At 39.6% G+C, this 20242-nt stretch overlaps 1 protein-coding gene across 9 annotated transcripts in view; it reads left to right on the top strand.

Annotated features, from left to right (window-relative positions):
• Positions 1–20242, top strand: part of NCKAP5 (NCK associated protein 5) — a 621685-nt gene that overhangs the window by 332940 nt on the left and 268503 nt on the right. For 8 of the 9 annotated variants that reach the window (XM_082197111.1, XM_082197112.1, XM_082197110.1 and 5 more), the window contains one exon: positions 7061–7194. In XM_082197111.1, the coding sequence (XP_082053237.1) occupies positions 7061–7194 (134 nt within the window). Of the gene's footprint in view, positions 1–7060; positions 7195–20242 lie in introns of those variants that run through there. The other variant, XM_082197109.1, reaches the window with a different exon arrangement.

Raw genomic sequence — 20242 nt, 5'->3', positions numbered from 1 at the left:
TTGATTGCAGGATGAGAAACATTTAGTTTAGCAGCAGTCGATGAGGAGCAGACAAAGGGCTGTCTATGCTCTGAGTAATTTAAATTGTATACTAAAAGGTACAACCCCAAATATATATTACTGTGAAAGACACTGGTGTGGCACTGTGTGCATGGTATAGTGTCATTAAATAATTTGGTCACTAGGTGGCACTGGGCTTAGTCATATTTGGAAAGAGTCCGGAGTTGCTTATTGCTCTCTGTTCTCATCTAAGAGAGGCAAAATAGTTCCCATCTAGTAGGCCAGGGCAGTACAGTGGTACCTCAGGTTACAGGCGCTTCAGGTTACAGACTCCGCTAACCCAGAAATAGTACCTCAGGTTAAGAACTTTGCTTCAGGATGAGAACAGAAATTGCGCAACCGCGTGGCGACAGCGGGAGGCCCCCATTAGCTAAACTGGTGCTTCAGGTTAAGAACAGTTTCAGGTTAAGAACAGACCTCAAGAACGAATTAAGTTCTTAACCTGAGGTACCACTGTCTATGGTTTTCAACATCATGATATATCACAAGCTAAATATCATGATATGAGATATATATATATATATATATATATATACACACACACACATACATATACATATATATACATACATACATATGCAGGTTTTGGTGTCTTCGGGTGTCTTCCCGTGTAAGAGTCGGGGTGTCTGTGCGACGTTTCGACGAGGTCTCACTCGTCATCTTCAGGCTGGTGCTTTCGGCTTCTTGTTACTGGAACAGAGCAGAATCTGGTGTTTGAGTTCCTATAAATACTGTTGAGGGGTGTGGTGTATAGCCTCCAACGTTCTGGGCAGAGAGGAAGTTCCTAGATTAGTGTGCCTCTTCTTCTTTTGTTCCTTAATTACTTGAGGGATATCTTGAGTGATTTCATGAGTGATATTCTGAATACCACTGGGTGGGTCATTAAGTGTAGATTAGTTGCTAAAGCTTTTGTGTCTTGACCTCTTGAGCTTGTGAAGAGTTTTTCTGAGAAGATGGCTGTGCTGCATTTAGTTGTGCTCTGGCTTGGCTTCGTGTATAGGGGCGAGCTGTGGTTTTGTGCCTTGTGCCAGCCAGATCTGTGTAGGGATTGCAGGGGGGTGCAGCATCCGGAGGTGCCACTATAGTTTGGCTACTGGATGGAGTCTGTAATATGTCTGTGGAGAGGGTCTGGGTTTGGGTCTGGTGTGGTTGATTGGTGACGGCGTTCTGTGTGCCTCTGGTTCTGGTGTCGGTTTTTGTGGGGAGGGCTAATTTCCAGATGTCTGGCAGGCGGGACGTGTCGTCACGCTTGTTCATGTTGTGAGGGTGTTTCTCTATCTCGATGGCTTCCATGATTATTCTCTTGTGGTGATGTTCCATGTTAAAGAGCAATTTGGAATCAGCAAAATTAATTTCGTGTCCTGTTTCTTTCATGTGTTGGAAAAGAGAGGAAGTTTTTTCTTCTTTTTTGACGGCATTCTTGTGTTCTGCGATACGTGCATTTATTCGTCTGTTTGTTTGTCCAATGTACGTGGCTGGGCAGACTTTGCAGGGTATTTCATAGACCCCTTGGTTTTCCAGCTGGATTTTGTCTTTTGGGTTTCTGAGGATATTGGCTATTTTTTGGTTGGTGCAGAAGGCTGTTTTGATATTGTGTTTATGGAGGATTTTGCTGATTTTGTCTGTAGTGCCCTTGATATAAGGAAGGAGGGCCATGCCATTGTTTTCTTCTGTGTCTTGGTTTTTGGGGGGTGTTTCTTTTTGGATTAGCTTCGTAACCCTGTTTTTCTGGTATCCATTGGCGATTAACACATTTGAGAGATTCTGTAACTCAGTTGTCAAGTGGTCTTTGTCAGCCAGGCGTTTGGTTCTGGAGATGAGAGTCTTGGCTACGGAGTTTATTTGTGCAGGGTGGTGGTGTGATTGTGCATGTAAGTAGCGGTTGGTGTGTGTTTTTTTCTGGTAGATAGTGTGTCCTAGGGAGCCATCAGGTTTTTTGTAGATTAGGACGTCAAGAAAGGGGAGTTGGTTGTTGTCTTCTATTTCCATAGTGAATTGTATTTTGGGGTGTAGGCTGTTGAGATGTGTGAGGAAGCTATCTAGTTTTTCTTTCCCGTGTGGCCAAATTACAAAGGTGTCGTCAACATATCTGGGCCAAAGTTTGGGTTTGTGTTCTGACTTGTCTAAAGCATTGGTTTCAAAGTGTTCCATGTACAAATTTGCGATGACCGGTGAGAGGGGTGATCCCATAGGTGCTCCTTCTATCTGTTTGTATCTTTGTCCATTGTGGATGAAGTACGTGTTGGTTAGGCAGTGGTTGGTCAGGTCCAGGATGTATTTGGGGGGGTTGTATTTGTTTTGAATGGCTGTCAAGGCTTCATTAATGGGCACTTGAGTGAAGAGAGATACAACATCGAAGCTCACAAGTAGGTCATCGGGATGTAGGTATTGCTTCTTTATTGTTTCTATGAACTGGAAGGAGTTGGTAACGTGTGAAGCGATGGATTCTGCATAGGGCTGAAGTTGCTTAGCGAGAAATTTAGCGAGATTTTGTAGAGGTGAGCCTATGGAGCTGACTATTGGTCTGAGTGGTGTTCCTTCTTTGTGTATCTTGGGGAGACCGTAGAGTTTGGGGCATCTGGAAGATTTTTCTCTGGGGATGATTCTTAGCTGGATTTCTTCACTGATAGGAGAGGCTTTTATTTTGGATTTGGTGGTTTTTTCCAGATAGGTGGTGGGATCTGTTTTTATAGGTTGGTAGGTAGGGTCTTGGACACCCCCCAAAAACCAAGACACAGAAGAAAACAATGGCATGGCCCTCCTTCCTTATATCAAGGGCACTACAGACAAAATCAGCAAAATCCTCCATAAACACAATATCAAAACAGCCTTCTGCACCAACCAAAAAATAGCCAATATCCTCAGAAACCCAAAAGACAAAATCCAGCTGGAAAACCAAGGGGTCTATGAAATACCCTGCAAAGTCTGCCCAGCCACGTACATTGGACAAACAAACAGACGAATAAATGCACGTATCGCAGAACACAAGAATGCCGTCAAAAAAGAAGAAAAAACTTCCTCTCTTTTCCAACACATGAAAGAAACAGGACACGAAATTAATTTTGCTGATTCCAAATTGCTCTTTAACATGGAACATCACCACAAGAGAATAATCATGGAAGCCATCGAGATAGAGAAACACCCTCACAACATGAACAAGCGTGACGACACGTCCCGCCTGCCAGACATCTGGAAATTAGCCCTCCCCACAAAAACCGACACCAGAACCAGAGGCACACAGAACGCCGTCACCAATCAACCACACCAGACCCAAACCCAGACCCTCTCCACAGACATATTACAGACTCCATCCAGTAGCCAAACTATAGTGGCACCTCCGGATGCTGCACCCCCCTGCAATCCCTACACAGATCTGGCTGGCACAAGGCACAAAACCACAGCTCGCCCCTATACACGAAGCCAAGCCAGAGCACAACTAAATGCAGCACAGCCATCTTCTCAGAAAAACTCTTCACAAGCTCAAGAGGTCAAGACACAAAAGCTTTAGCAACTAATCTACACTTAATGACCCACCCAGTGGTATTCAGAATATCACTCATGAAATCACTCAAGATATCCCTCAAGTAATTAAGGAACAAAAGAAGAAGAGGCACACTAATCTAGGAACTTCCTCTCTGCCCAGAACGTTGGAGGCTATACACCACACCCCTCAACAGTATTTATAGGAACTCAAACACCAGATTCTGCTCTGTTCCAGTAACAAGAAGCCGAAAGCACCAGCCTGAAGATGACGAGTGAGACCTCGTCGAAACGTCGCACAGACACCCCGACTCTTACACGGGAAGACACCCGAAGACACCAAAACCTGCATTCCTGTACCCGTGAAAATCTACGAAAGCACATACATACATATATACATACATATATCTATCTATGTCAGTGGAGGGCCTTCCTGGGCCTCCCTGCGGCGGCGGCGGCAGAGAGTCCTATTGTGCCTCCTTGCAGCGGCAGAGAGTGCGCCGCACTTCCCCACAGCAGCCAAGGGCCTTGACGAGGCTACCTGTGATGGTGGAGGGCCTTAACATGTAAGCAAGTAGTAGATTTAATAAAAATATTAAATAAACTTCCATATAATATATTTTCAACTAATTTAAGAGTAGTTGATAAGTGATTTACTAGTCAAGTTGCATTCCCCACTCAGAGGCCTAAGTGCAATCTGTGTATGCATAAACCCCACCGAGTTCAACTAAACTTCTACTTTCCTGGGAGTTAGCCTCATTGAATTCAGTAGGTCTTGCTTGTGAGTAGACACGCATTTGCTTGCACAGCTTACCGAGAAACACCGTCCTCATTATTCTCACGTAGTACCCAACCTCCAATTTCAGCATAAGGCTAAATCTTCTCCACTCCATTCACCCCCTCAGAAGCCCCCCCCCCAAGCCCTCATTACACCAATCTCCCCCTTTTTATCAAAGGGAAGGAGGGAGGACAAGCAAGCAAAAATATAGTCTCCTTTAAATAAATTTTTAAAACCTTCATTTTTAATACGGAGGAAAGCTATTTAGGGGGAACCAAAAACATAAACACCACCAGAAAATTAAAACAAAAACTCCTTCCCCTCATTTTTTTACTGGTGGGGGTGAGGAAATAAAGAAGAGCTTTCCAGTTCTTTGTTTACTTTGCTGCTGGATCTTTGACTGTCTAGCCCTAGGGGTTTCCTCCTGGATTTCTAGCAGGGCTCTGCATAATTAGCTGAGCTCTAGAAAGAATACTGGTGAAGATGAAAGAGTTTGCTGGTTTGTGTGAGGGCTTATCTCATTTATTATCAGTTAGGAGAGAGGAAGGAGAGAGCAAACAAAGCTGGAGACACAGTGCCTGCAAGTTATACAGGCCTCGGCCCAGTATACATGAAGGAGCGTCTCCACCCCCATCGTTCTGCCAGGACACTGAGGTCTAGCTCAGAGGGCCTTCTGGCGGTTCCCTCCCTACGAGAAGCCAAGTTACAGGGAACCAGGCAGAGGGGCTTCTCGGTTAGTTGCACCCACCCCATGGAACGCCCTCCCACCAGATGTCAAAGAGAAAAACAACTACCAGACTTTTAGAAGGCATCTGAAGGCAGCCCTGTTTAGGGAAGCGTTTAATGTTTAATAGACTACTGTATTTTAATATTTTGTTGGAAGCCACCCAGAGTGGCTGGGAAGACCTAGCCAGATGGGCGGGGTATAAGTAATAAATAAATAAATATAATGATGATGACGATGATGATAATAATAATAATAATAATAATAATAATAATAATAATAATAATAATAATTACTACCTGTTGCAGGGTCAAAATAAAAGCTATGCATCAAAACCACCAGGAATTTATTGGAATTATGTATAATTTATTGGTGGGCAGGGAAAGGTTTCAAAGTCTTTTCTTCCAGTGACAAATTCTGTCCTGTAAAAGCCCCCTACATGTTCCATATACGGTATTTATTTTTTTGGATTTATATCCCTCCTTTCTTCCATCATGGTATACATTCTTCCAAGGTGATATACATATGTTTTCAGGCAGTCACTGATCTAGGCACCGACCAGACCTAGACTTGTTTATTTTCAGGAAGCTGGTAGCTTCACATCCCTTCATACCACAATCCAGACTCCATAACCAGCAGTTATGGATTTATGAAATGCATGTCTGCCCCTTTAATAATGTGTAGCCCCATCCTAGCTACAGTGGATGAACTTCAGTATTTGCGGGTGGGTGGGGGCTTGTGGTTTTGCAAGATTATGACATTGGGAGATGCTAAACATTTTTATACTTACTCAAAGCTCTCTGTAAGTAACATTCTCAGTATCTTGCAGGATTGTGTTATGGGGTAGTAAGAATAAATATTAATTGGCCAATTTAATTAGAACACTAAATTTATTTTATGGAACTGTGTTTTCCCATTTAAAAGCCCTCACTTCCAAGCTTTTATGTGTGGCTAGCTAGACAGAAGTTCTCTGCTATCTGTGTAATTCCCCATATTTTACCAGAAGTAAAATATCTTAGATATTTCATTTAATCCCTTATATACTTCTGGTGTGTTATTTGTTTGTTTATGATATGTCCTTTTGGTTTCTTGCTTACTACGATTTTAAATTTATCATATAATAAGATGTAGAGCTGTAAGACTTACACTAATAATGGCTTAACACCAAGAAAGTTTTATTATTCTCTAATGAAACCATGTCTGTAATTTGGTGATACATTTTTCTAAGCATGTCATAAAATTTAGGTCAGCACCATCAAGCATACATCAAATCCTTTGGTAGGCTACAAATTGCACAACATTGTGTTTACAATTGTTTTTGAATAAGCATGTACACATAAATAGAATGCCTGGTGTGACCCCCCCCCCAAGCATTCCCCTGAATTTCTAACTTTTTCATTATAATTTTGCAGCTGAACTTTTGATAAGCTATGTGTAGGACTCATTGATGCCACTACATTATGTATGTAAGAAGATGGAACAGGATGAAAGCTAACAGAGTCCAGAATCCTATTCCCACAGTGAGCAACAAGATGCATATGGGGAGCTGACAAGTGGGACTTGAATGCAATTAGTATTCAGAGGCACATTGCCTTTGACAGAGAAGGTAGAACATAGGCATCATGGATAGTAGCTTTTGATAACTGTATTCCCCATGATTTTGTCTAATTTTTTAAAGCTCTCCAGGGGAACACCTTGTACCAGGGATAATAGCTTAACTGATGCACAGGAAACTGAGGTGGTGCTCCAGAAACCTGCTAAAGGACAAGAAACTACAAGAAGGAAGCAGCTCAGGGTTTTAGTTGTCTCTGTACTGATGTACAGAGTATGAGGAACAAACAAGAAGAACGTGAGCTTTTAATATAGGGTGGCAAATCTGACTTAATAGGCATTACCAAAACCTGGTGGACTGGAATGTAGAAATGGGGGTGGGGCATAACCTTTTTTGCATTGTGAAAGTTCTGTTGAAATTTGAAAGCATTGTTGAACAGTTTTGTTCTCCTGGTTGTTTTTTTAAGCGTGAGAAGCTGATACATGAGTTGGAGGAAGAGCGACATTTGAGACTTGAAAGTGAAAAAAAATTACGAGAAGTGACACTGGAATCTGAGCGCAACAGGGTTCAAATGAGAGGACTGCAGCAGCAGTTTTCCAGGTATGCTATTAATTTTTGACTCATTTTTTAAAATGTTCATGCACATATGGAAACAGTAAAAGTTTGAAGTTGTATCAAACTAAATTATTCTCAGAGACCCAAATGAAACAAATGAACCTGTGCCATATCCATTAATTTCGATGGGTCTACTCCAAGTTGGACTAACATTGGCTACAACCTTGAATCCTGTCCTTGTCTACTTAAATGTAAGTTCAAATATGAAAGTAAGAATTGTCTCCAAGAAGCTGTCATCAGGACCCAGGCTGTAAGTCTGCAATCCTTAACAGAACTCTCTTCCTGAACCTAATTTAAATCTGCAAGAATGGGATTTACACAAACTAATTAGATGCACACTTGCAACATAAATGGCCATCTGGAGTATGGAAAAGGTAAAAGAATGGTCCTGAACTTACTCATTTTCTTGATTAATAAATCCAATCTTTAATGTAGATGAAAAATACCTGGAGAAGCAAACCTAAACTTGTGCATGTTATGTGTCCTATGTACATTATTGCATGTAAAGGTGAAAGGACCAGCTTCAAATTAGTTCACCAGCCACGAATAAGCTGCCATTAGTTTAAGTGAGATTACTGCCCCAGGCAGCAATTGCATGGAGAAAGAAGTGTGTGTGTACTGTGTGTGTGTACATATGTGCGCCACACAGCTTGCTCTGCATTCTCTTACTTGAACCTGTTGCCCTCAGGTGTATCCTGTTGCCAGTGCTGAAACAATATTCAGCCACCAGTCTAGTTACCTTGTGTATGTGTGTGTAGGAAGAGCATATTGTCCTTTGCTTTGGGCAGTAAAATGTCTTGGACTGGCCCTGACACAATGTGCATCTTTACAAAGAGGAATAACATAGCAGTGGTGATTCATGCCCTACCTACATCCCACTCAGTCTACTGCCATGAGTTCTTTGTGAGGCTGCTCTTTATTTGTTTAAAATATTGTTATTTGTTTTGCCATTTATCGCATCATATATATGCTGCCTTTTGTGCATAATAACAGTATATGAAAACACAATGAGACCCCAAAATTCATAACAAAACAGCAGCTGCTACATCAACACAAGTAGTTAAAAAGGATCCAGCTGCTATTAATGGCCAGCAAAAGGCCTCCAAGAATAAATGTGATTCCTGCGAGTACAGAAAAATGCATTAATGTGGGTGCTTGCCTCAGTTCAGAAGGGAGATTATTTCACAAGAACCACAGACATTCCAGGTCATGTTAGCCTTCACAAAGATACTTACACAGCCAATTACGGTAATTTGTGTTGTATGTGGAGAAGTTCTACTGTCTGGAAATTTCAGCTAGTTTAGTTGTAGTGGCTTCAGTATTAACCAGTGCAGCCTGCGCGGGACACATACAATGTCAAAACTGCAGTTACTTCACTGTTTTCCATTTAGTTTGACCATTTTTAAACCTTAAATGGTCTGAGGTTATACATGTTAAAATACTCCTCAGAAACCCATGTCTATCTATTGGAAGCATGGGGAAAAGCTTTCTCTCTGATAGAAACAAGCTGCAGTGTGTACGCAGTAGGGGTGTTCTTGGTGGTCTTTAGGCATCAGGCCCTTCCAGCCCTTCTCCAAAGAACCTTTGGGGTAGTCTGTTCTTTTATCACAACTGATTGCTGCTCTTAACTGCAAGCTTTAATGAGTTAGATGAATATTTTTAATACTTAAAAGGCTACTTTGAATACAAGTGCTTATAAAACAACAGATAAAAAGTCCCATCTTAGAAACAGCATTTCCCCTTCAAGTTCACGCTGGATGGAATGTTTCTTCTAAGATACTCCTGCTGTGACATAGACATGTTTTCGTTCTATGAAAAAATAGACAGATTTAGCTGATTTATCAACTGGTGTTTCTTAATCATGCAATGGGCTTACTTTTAAATTTGTTTTTTTCTGGGCTTTTATGATACTGTGACATTCAACAGTTCATAATATTTTGGGAGCTGATTTGGTTTTATTATTATTATTATTATTATTATTATTATTATTATTGAAAGGCAGCTTATAAATATTTGAATAAAATAAATATAAATGAGGTGACACTGTGCCTTGCACTTCTGGCTTTTGCCTGACAATAATAGAAAAAAAGAAAAATGGGAACCCACCAGCACTTGCAAGTTTCTGTTTCGAGGAAGAACTATTTGTTCTTGTCCATGCACTGCTTGAAATTCATTTGGTTAAAAATGTAAGGCCCAGGGCACCTTCTTCTCCGTCCCCCTCATCATCAAAGTATATTCAACCCATCTGTATAACAACAAAGCACTAAAGCAAATGAAAATATGTCAATTGCCCTTTTTTGTTTAGTGACAGTATAAAGCTGTCTCTTCATATGCTGAGAAAATGTTAACGTATCATATAAGCTGTCAGTTTGAGTGCACAGGTCTTCCTGAATGCATGTGACTTTTGAAGCCAGGGGTGGTTTTCTTTTTTCTTTTTTCCACTTTGATTGACATTCCAACTCAGCAGTATCTCATTTCTGTTACCAACTCAGCAATATTTCTTCCTGAATGTTTTTATCATCTGAAATCCTTATTTTTAACGTATGTGTAAACCTCATATTAAAAATGGCACCGTGACTACAGCCACACTTTTTTAAGTGCCCGACTACTCAAGAAAATGTCTTTTTTTTAAAAGAAAGCCATGTGGCTTCAGTTTACGTTGTTGTTTGCATGTAGGTTTTACATGGTGTGCTTTCCATTATGCTTGACATTCTACACCACCACCATTACCATTCCGTTCATTATCCCATATTGTCATTGTTGGTGGTTGCTTTCATACAGAATCACGTTGGCCAGGTCTACTAAATCATCTTTTCCAGTATAGTGCTTTCTGATTGGTTTAAAATATACTAAGTGCTTCACATAGGTCAAGACAGCATTTTCCTGTTTCATGACATAAGAAGCAGCCTAACATTGAATCAAACCACTGGACCATCTATCTCGGTACTGAAAGGCAGTGACTCTTCAGGGTTTCAGACAGGGGTCTCTCCCAGGCCCTTCTCTAAATGATTCTCTTTTAGCTCTACGAGGAGTTCAACTACACTCTTTCTTGAGTTTTGTTTTGTATGTTATTTCAACCCAGCTGTCTAGTGGTATGTGCCGAAATGCCAAAGAAGACTCAGAAACATCTGAATGATTTATAGTGTTATTCCAGCAAGAACATGAAGTTGTATGCAGGGTATAAATGGATTACATCGTTCATTTTCTGCACGGCCTTATTGTACCAAGTGCTTGTTGAGCAAACATGCTCTGCATAAGATCCATGCAAACGATCAGATGTTAGAGCATTGACTTTGGCTTTTTTATTATTTCAATTACTATGTTAGGCCATGGAAGGCAATAAAAGACATTACTACATTAACAGTCCCTCTGCAAACAGTTATTGAAGCTTTTTGTACTGGTGTTTTAAACTTTTCTTTTCAGTTTTAAACTAAAAAAAGCCAAGCATTGCAGTGAAGATGGCCTTAATGATAAGCATATCATTGTGGGGGAATATCCTATGCATGCTTACTTAGAAGTATGTACTGTGGTGTTTATTCCTAAGCCTTGCAGTGCAATTCTGTGCATATTTGCTCAAAAGTAAGTACCACTGTGTACTGTAGGGTTTACTTCTGGGTAAATCTGTGTAGGATTGCAGCTTGAGTTTTTAATAATACACAAGCAAAATGTAGGAAATCAATCACATTTGGGTTAGAGGGAGTCTGACAGATAATACACGCTGAAATTCCAGTTTCAGTGTATGTTTCTGCTTTCTGCTGGTCACACTAAATATTAAACAAGGTTATGCCTGTCACTTCCAACAGGTGTGAACACAAACACTATGAATTTGGTAACACATTACATAGGATGACAGCCTGTGTCAGCTTCAGGTGCAAACATCTTCAGATCCTTCCCGTTGTAATTTTGATTCTCTCAGAGTTTGGTTTAGTGATGCTAGTGACATACTGTCAGCTTAACAGTGAATAATTAATTCTCAGATTATTAGCGATAATGTGATAGTTTGCATTTATGGTGCTTTACTGTTTAAGAAGATTAGTCTGAAAAGCGATGACAAACCTAGACAGCATCTTAAAAAAGCAGAGACACCATCTTGCCGACAAAGGTCCGTATAGTTAAAGCTATGGTTCTCCCAGTAGTGATCTATGGAAGTGAGAGCTGGACCATAAAGAAGGCTGATCGCTGAAGAATGGATGCTTTTGAATTATGGTGCTGGAGGAGACTCTTAAGAGTTCCATGGACTGCTAGAAGATCAAACCTGTTCATTCTTAAGGAAATAAGCCCTGAGTGCTCACTGGAAGGACAGATCCTGAAGCTGAGGCTCCAATACTTTGGCCACCTCATGAGAAGAGAAGACTCCCTGGAAAAGACCCTGATGTTGGGAAAGATGGAGGGCACGAGGAGAAGGAGACAACAGAGGACGAGATGGTTGGACAGTGTTCTCGAAGCTACTAACATGAATTTGACCAAACTGTGGGAGGCAGTGGAAGACAGGAGTGCCTGGTGCGCTCTGGTCCATGGGGTCACGAAGAGTCAGACATGACTAAACGACTAAAGAACAACAACAATAGAATGCCATTCTTTTTTTTCTCAGCAAAGGTTTTTATCAGGCAGAATTACAGGAGTAAGCAATGGAAAGCAAGTCTATCAAGTCAGTTCTCAGTATCAAAACTAATGGTAGATCTCATGCTAAAGCAGTAGGCTACTTTTGTGTACTTTGACGTGACAGGCTGGGGCAGTATATATTTGGCTTGGGTATGGAGACACTTTGCTGGTTATTTACATCATTATGGTGCTTCCTAGGGTAGGATTAAAAGCACACTGTGCTGCCCACCAGGCAGTATGGTGAACAACTGCATTGTGTGCATGATCATGTGGATGGTACAGTGGTGTCAGGTCTAAACAATGAATTATATGGACCAAAAGCAAGCAATAAAATATATTATGTTGTTTTATGATTGCCTGAGATCTTACCACATAAGCTTAATTAGATGGTATGGCATCCCACATCTATGCACTGTCAGTATATCCCTATAGAATCTAGATAATAAAAGCCCATTTTAATGTGCATTTTCAGCTTTCCTTTCCCTTCTCAGTGGAACCTCAAACACTCATGAAAAACTCCACTGAAAGTTGATGTGCTTTCCAGAGCAGTAGTTATCCTTAAAGAATTGTTGCTAGAAGGAAGAACAAGGTGCACACAGTCTTTTAAATGTATGAAATGTGAATGTGTACACAGTTGTCCATGGGTTTATTTATTTTTGCCAGCAGTGCACTTTTGTGATTACTGGCATTGCTCTGATCATTTGCTGCATAATAGCTAGAGATGAGTGGCGTTTTCTAAGGGAGTTTCTTTCCTTAAGGATTTTTGTTTTCTTTTAGGTGTAGCCCCTTCCTGCTAAATAATTCTGTAGGCTACTTCCATGGATGTGAGCTTAGTTCCAAGAAAATAAGTTGTGTATTTCTTCTGATATTCATAGATGAGGCTGTGGGAGGAGGGTAGGAAGTCTTCTTAGTTGGAAAGGATAAAACATTCATCAGAAAGAAAGTCTTGAAAACAACACACTACTTTGAAAAGGGAGAGAACAGGGAAGGGAGGGAGGGAGAAATAATGGTTTATCTTACCATCTGTCAGAGAACAGTATGATAAAAGATGGTACTATTATTTAATGCTCAAAGTGACTTGGGGCATTCTTTATTTCATTGTGCTTTCCTTGCCTACTAGCTTTGGGGTTGTGCCCCACTGCTTTTGCATGCTTTCTAATAGCCTGGCTGGCTGCCATTGTTCTTAGCATTACCTTGTTTGTTGACACTAATTTTCCTGGACCTAGTATGAACTCTGCCCTGGACAGATGCCATCACAGAGCACATCCTGCCAAGACTTGCCTTCCCAGCTTTCATCCTGGTATTTGCTTCCAAAACACACATTAAGGACGAGCAGATGTATCTATTTCAGTTTCTCTCAGTTTCTCATCTCCCCCCCCACTCCAATCTATAGTTCAGTTCTCTACATTTCCACATCAGTTTTCACTTTCTTTTAAACTCCACATAAACATTTATCATCAAATTTCTCTGAATTATACAGAAATGTGCTTGCATTTTTTTTAAAAAAAGCATTCCCTTAGTGTAATGTACATTTTTGCTTGTTATTTTACTACTAGATCAGTTTTATGCACATATTACCCATGTAATCTATTTTTGTGCACATTATATGGCTGCAAAACAATACTGTAATATTTGGAGAAGGGTGAATTTGAAGGATGATTGTGCTTTCATTCCCACATTGCTTCAGAAAGTTTGGAATAGGTAGGTTTGCCTTTAAATGCAATTCAAATCTAATTTCTACCCCCTCTGTAATAATCTCCAATAGTGAACACAGCCACTAGTCATAAATCCAGGAATCATAATTTCAGGCCAAAGCAACTTTAGTAGAGTAAACGTTGATTGCCATTGGTGAACATTTACAGTTTTAAGAGTTAAGGGATGGTAGCTGAAGAAGCTTCCATTGGTTTGTAATGGAAAATAAGGATGTGAACTTTTGGTTAATGAGAAAGTGGTGTCCTGTATGATTACTCGTTTTATTTATTTTGCATGTACATCATCCTGGAGTGTATTACTTGGATGGAAGTGATAATCGTAATGCTTACATAGGTGCCTTTTAAGATTCCATAGTACCTGGTCTCATCTACATCAGCGGGAACATTGCTTCTTCAAGTATCTGTGGCCCAGGAAGCTAGGAGGACATTGAACAAGCCAGTATTGTTACTGGCTACATTTTCAGTTCAGATGGGAAATTCCAAATATATATAGGAAGGTAGCCACTTCCAAGGCAGCTCACATCTTATTAAAACACAAAATACTGTAAGCATAAAATCAAAATGCAAAACTCCACATGTCTAAAAATATAATGCTACCAGCAGCTACATTGTCAGCAAAATAAAACAGAAGCAATCTCATTCAAAAGCTGACCAGACTAAAAAAAGTATTTAGGGTTCTCCTAAAAGTCAAAGTGTTTCATTTTTTTAAAGTATGCATTTTGTATTATTGTACATGTGATTCCTCATTGTTGTATTTTTTTAAGAGTTCAGATATGTATATAAATATCTTATACTTTGTACAAAGTAACCTATTATTCTGCCTGTTCAAAGTGTAAATAATGCATCTGTAGAAAATACATGTAAGAAATCAGAAGTCCAATTAAATAAGTGGCTAATTTCTCTCCCCCCCTCCCATTTTCAAAATATTTTTTATTTGGTTTTACAAACTTAAAATTATAATCATACCAGAACAAATCCACAGTTAAAAGATTCCCCCGAATCTCTGGACTTCCCACCTTACCATCCATGGGTTCTGTTGTTACCCATTTTCTACTGCATATTTTTTCAATAATCCAAGTATTTTTTATAACTGCAGTATATTCATAGTTCTCGTTACGTTACAAGTGTTACTGCAGTCCTGCTAGTGTTTCCAGCTGCTTACAGTGGTTTTCTAGATAAGCTATAAATTTTTCCCATTCCTTATTAACGTTTTGGTCTTCCTGGTTTCTGAGCTTTCCAGTCAGTTTTGCCATTTCAGCGTAGTCTAACAATTTAATTTGCCATTCTTCTCTGGTAGGGACTTTATCTTCTTTCCATCACTGGGCTGACAACATCCGGGCAGCTGTCGTCGCATACATAAAAAGTCTTTTTTGCTCCCTTGGAGCACCTTGTAGGTGCTGAATAAGTGGCTAATTTCTAATACATTTTTGTCATCTTTGTTTTGCTTTCAGGAAGGGATACAATAGGACATGCATTTCAAGAATACTACCCATAGGCATATAAAAATGCAATATTAGGAAGTTCAGTTTTAGCATGGAGATAAGCAATTGAGTAATAGGCCTTCACTAGTCTGCTTAAATTCTTTACATGTTTTGAAAGCTTCTTTAAAGAGGTCCTGGGAAATGAGTAATATGTGTCTGCCGTGGGCAAAAACATAATTTACTTGCTTGGTTTCTAATTCTCTCTCTCTTTCCTTCTCCATTCTGTGTTTGAAAGTGAGCATTTACCGTAGTATTGGCTCAACCCTATCATATCATTACTCTGGCAATCTTGTCAATTGGCAACTATTTCGTAGATCCACAGAATAAAGAGAATGGGTGTGTTTTTTTAACACACACACACACACACACACGGGAGAGACTAACCAATAGGTTGATAATTACGCAAGCTTCAGTTTGTATTGAAATCTTCATCAGGCAGAATGCATTCTAAATACCTAATAAACCCAGCATAGAAACTTAAGTTACGTATCTGAGGACCAAGCTAGATGTTACACAGCAAGAAGTGTGTACCAGTCGCCTGGTGTGTCTCTGTATGTATGTTTAATAAAGTGTGTCAGGGTAAAGCAGTGAGATATGAGCAGAATAGCACAGAGCACAGAGAAATATCTCCTTAACTCTTTCTCTTCTGTTAAAGTTTGTTCTCAAATTGCTGTGCACTCCCAGGAGAAAACATACTAGTGCTAGTATATACTAGTAGGTGGAAAACATATTGGGTGCTAAACTTGGAATGGGAAATAACCAGCGTGAAGCAGCGTCTTCTCCCCGACAAAGCCTGACCTGGCTGCCAATTAGGTTGTATACATGCGGAAAGCAATGGGTGCAGGTTTTTTAAATGCGGTGGAGCTAGTGGTGGAGTCCAGCGTAGTGCTAAGTCTCTTGTTCAGTCAGCACAAGGATTTCTGCTTGTGGAATAGCACTGTATTCTCCCTGTGTGTCCCCTAAATCTATTCTAGAGTTTTCCCCAACCCTCTGGAGCAGATTTGGGCATGGCAGCTTATAGGTAGAACAGAGAGAGAAGGTCCTGTTTTGCAAGTGGAAATCCTAGTATTGACAGGATTTGATACTTGAATGTAGGTCTGCTTCTGACCACCCTCCTAATTTTTCTATGCTGTCAAACCTATGCAGGCTATTAAGAAAACATATTTCTGTAACAGTTAGTTGATGGTCTCTAATTTTCAATTTTTATGTGGTTTTGCTATTGTAAACTGCTTTGTTATTTTTTATGATATAGTGGTTTATAAATAAATGAAATAAGCTTCTAGAGTGCCAAAGGTTTTCCATCCTTCATCTTGTTTTCTCTCAGACTTGTGTCTGTCCTCGGCCTAGCTATTCTTGTCTGTCTTCTCAATGCCACCTGCAGACACTGAAGCCTTAACCACTCAGGTGTCTGAATCTGCTTGGCTCTGGCAGTGAGTGACACAAGGGCCAGTCAACCAGTGCTGTATACAGTTCAGCTTCAAGAAGGAGAAGGTGTGTGTGTTGATTTTTTACTTATATAAGTGCTCACCTGTTATATTCTGCATAAGTTCAGTTTCTGCTATGAGCCTAAACCAAAGAAGAAATGTCAGGAGAGCAGTAAATCGGCTTTCCCCCCAATGGGGGTCTGTTCCTGTTTAATAATAATAATAATAATAATAATAATAATAATAATAATAATAATAATTTATTATTTATATCCCGCCCATCTGGCTGGGCTTCCCCAGCCACTCTGGGCAGCTTCCAACAAAATATTTAAATACAGTAATGCATCAAACATTAAAAGTTTCCCTAAGTAATAATAATAATAATTTAATAATAAAAAACTTACATAATTTAAAGTATTTGAAATTTATAAGAAAAAGAAATAAGCATTTATTATTTTCTGGAGCTATTGAATGTTTTGAACACAACTTTGTAAAGGTTACAAAGAAATAATAAAAGTTTGACCTTATAAAAACAGACAATCTTCAAGTCCTCCAGGTTCTCAAACAACAAAACAAAACAAAGCTTAAACCTTTTATTTGCCAATATAATTGTGTCACATCTTGGTTTCAGACTCTCATTTAATATCTTTCAAGTTCCTTTTGCCAGTAATACAGAGAGTTTTCCATAATAGGAAATGGGTGTAGTTGTGAATTGCTTGCAGCGCCAGAGCAGGAGAATCATATACTGAACATGTGTTGCTGTAGCATTTCTTCATGTTTCATCTAACATAGCTCATATTCACACACTGACACATTCTTCTTGTTGTCGTTTTTTAAAAAAAGATTATTTTGCCAGACAAGTAAGTACCTTAGTCACAAAGATGAGCAAAAAATAAAATGTTCTCCTAGTCTTTCAAATCCAAAATTCTTTTGTAATCATACTGTCTAGTATTGGTTTCCTCTGGGGCATGGAAATCCTTTAGACTTGTCTAAGTGTCTAATTCTTGAGTCACCCTCAGAATTATACCCACAATCTCTGCATAATGCCAGTGTCACATCAGAAAATATTCACAGGTTAAAATAAATGGTTTTCATTCAAAACCATGAGCTTTTCATTATTGTATGTGTATAATAAATTCAAAGCCAGCATAAATTTATATGGCTTACATTGGTAACACAGTACAATGACAGTCTGCACATTGTGGGTCATGGGCTAGCCTTGGAATACTTTACAGTTGCCAGAATATATGTCAAGTTGCATGGAGCCAGAGATTTTTCCAGTTTCAGCAACTCCTTCATTTCTCAAAAGACATACAAATGAGATGCCTGCGATTCCAGATCAGATGTGACTTTTGTGGGCAGAGATGCATGTATACAGCCTGGAGGTTCATCATTAAGCTCATTAGTTGCTTTGTGCTACTGTCTCAGATCAGATTTAATAGTAAAATACGGCATATGGAAGCCAAAATAATTAAAATAAGTAGTTTGAGATAACCAGACCATGTGATATGTGCTTCCAAAGATTCAGCCTTAACTCTTTGACAATATAGTCTGTTATCAAGCTAAATAATGACTGAATCGGTCCTATGGCTATTTTTTTTTAATGCTCTCCACTTTATTTACCTGGCAAATATGTACAATAATAATTTATTATAATAAATTATAATAATAATTTCCTCAGCCACACTGGGCGGCTCCCAATCAAGTGTTAAAAACAATACAGCATTAAATATTAAAATATTAAATATTAAAAACTTCCCTAAACAGGGCTGCCTTCAGATGTCTTTTAAAAATAAGATAGCTGCTTATTTCCTTGACATCTGATGGGAGAGCATTCCACAGGGCGGGCGCCACTATCGAGAAGGCCCTCTGTCTGGTTCCCTGTAACCTCACTTCTTGCAATGAGGGAACCACCAGAAGGCCCTCGGCACTGGACCTCAGTATGTTTGCCAGTGCAGGATCGTACAGCTCTATACCTAGACTGCAGATAAATAGAACTGTAAATGTTCTATTGTCTGAAACAAACATTGGTTATAGCTCATAACCAATGAGCAAGACCACAACAGTACTGGAGAAGAAGTGTAGCTGCTTCCATTTCCTCTCTAAGAAATTGTGCACTCGTGCTAAGCTGTGGATTGGCTTAATGCTGTGTGTGAGCTGGTTCAATTTGTCCTGTAAGAGAGTATAATGATGTGCTACTGGGGATAGAAACTATACAAAAATGAGTGTAAAAATCAAGTATCCATCGAGCCTGATATTTATTACAAGTTTGATATGTTTCATGACAATACATATGAGTTTGGTGACAATAATATTTTCAAATTTATCCTTGTCAGTCTTCCACATTAATTGCTTTGGCATCTCCAGAAGATGGTTGGGTTATTTTTGTAAGACTGTAGTGATACATGAGCAATTTATAGACTTTGCTTAATCTGTTGCTTCAGGGGGTTTTTGTGACCTTAAAAAGTAGAGAAACTATAGGGAAAAAATACACTGTGGATAAATATGATGGTGTTCTGCCAACACCATCCTGTAAGGCAGAATGCATGGTCAACACTGCAGAAAAAGTCTTGAGCACAGAAGACAAAGGGCAGTGTGAGTGTTCCATTTAATTGACTTAAAGAAGCTATAACATAGCAAGAGGCTTAAACTACTTAATTGCTACTTTGGTTCAGACTTCCCTAAAAGGATTAGTGACATTTGGCAGTATCCAACTAAACAGTTCTGCCCTTGCAAGAGCTTTTAGCTGCAGAATGGAATTTCCTGCACACCCACTCCCCAAATCTGCTGCACAGGATTCGGAGGAAACCCTGGACAGATTTAGAGTGGGGCACAGGTAGTGGAGGAGAGGACTTCAAGTATGCAGCTTTAAAGTCCTTCCCCCTGTCCTCGCTCCTGCATCATGGGGGACACCAAACCCCATAAATTGCTAGCCCCCTCTGCTGAGTTAATCCCCTGGCCCTTTGTCAGAGCTCTGCCAATGTCTAATACCCTCTCATGTCCTTGTATATTCAGAGATAGCCCATGGATTGTTTTGAATATATTTTAAATTTTATTTTAAACAGCTTGCACATCTGTTTGTTTCTAAAGCAGACATACATTATCACAGTGCACCAGTTTATTGTGTATGGGCACCAGTATTAAATGTGCATTTCAAGGCTGTGTGTACATCCCTACCTTTGTTGAGTTTGGGTGATCTACCCTACCATTATTTCTGCAGAGTTTGGGTGCATCTACCCTACCATTATTTCTGCAGTGGACAGGAAATTGGGTAGAACTGGACATAACAGAGGTTCAGGATTAATGTTGATGCTCATGGAACAATGTATGCATTAAACTGGCTGGATTATAACTTCAAGCATCAGTAAGAGTAGGAAACCTCAAGTTGGATTTAGCTAAACAGTAGTTCTTGTATGCATGTGGGAAGAATTCTGGTGCATGACTCTTGGTGAGGCAGGTTTATCTACAAACCATGTCGAGACAACTTAATCTCATTTTTTGATTGGATCATGAGCTTAACAACTGAAGGAAGTGTGATGTGCTTAGTGCAGCTTGACTTTATTCCAGAATTTGACATGGTCCTACATTGTGTTCTCATGGGGCAATTCACATTTCTCTAGCTTTCCTTTATGCTGCAGAAACAAGATACATAGCAGGTGCCTGCAGGCATAACACTGTGGGGACGTGTTTTTGTCAGATCTCTCTAGTTTAGCTACACTTGGTTTGGATTATGATTTGGTTTGATTCAAGTCTCTGAAGACAACGCTTAATTAATGAATTAAATTTGAAAGGAAGCATTCTTGTTCTGGCCATC

This window comes from Podarcis vaucheri (genome assembly GCF_965113315.1).
Source record: "Podarcis vaucheri genome assembly, chromosome: 1".
In the NCBI taxonomy this organism is placed as follows: Eukaryota; Metazoa; Chordata; class Lepidosauria; order Squamata; family Lacertidae; genus Podarcis; species Podarcis vaucheri.
Note: the sequence above shows the minus strand (reverse complement) of the source record. Positions and strands in the feature narration are given on the sequence as shown.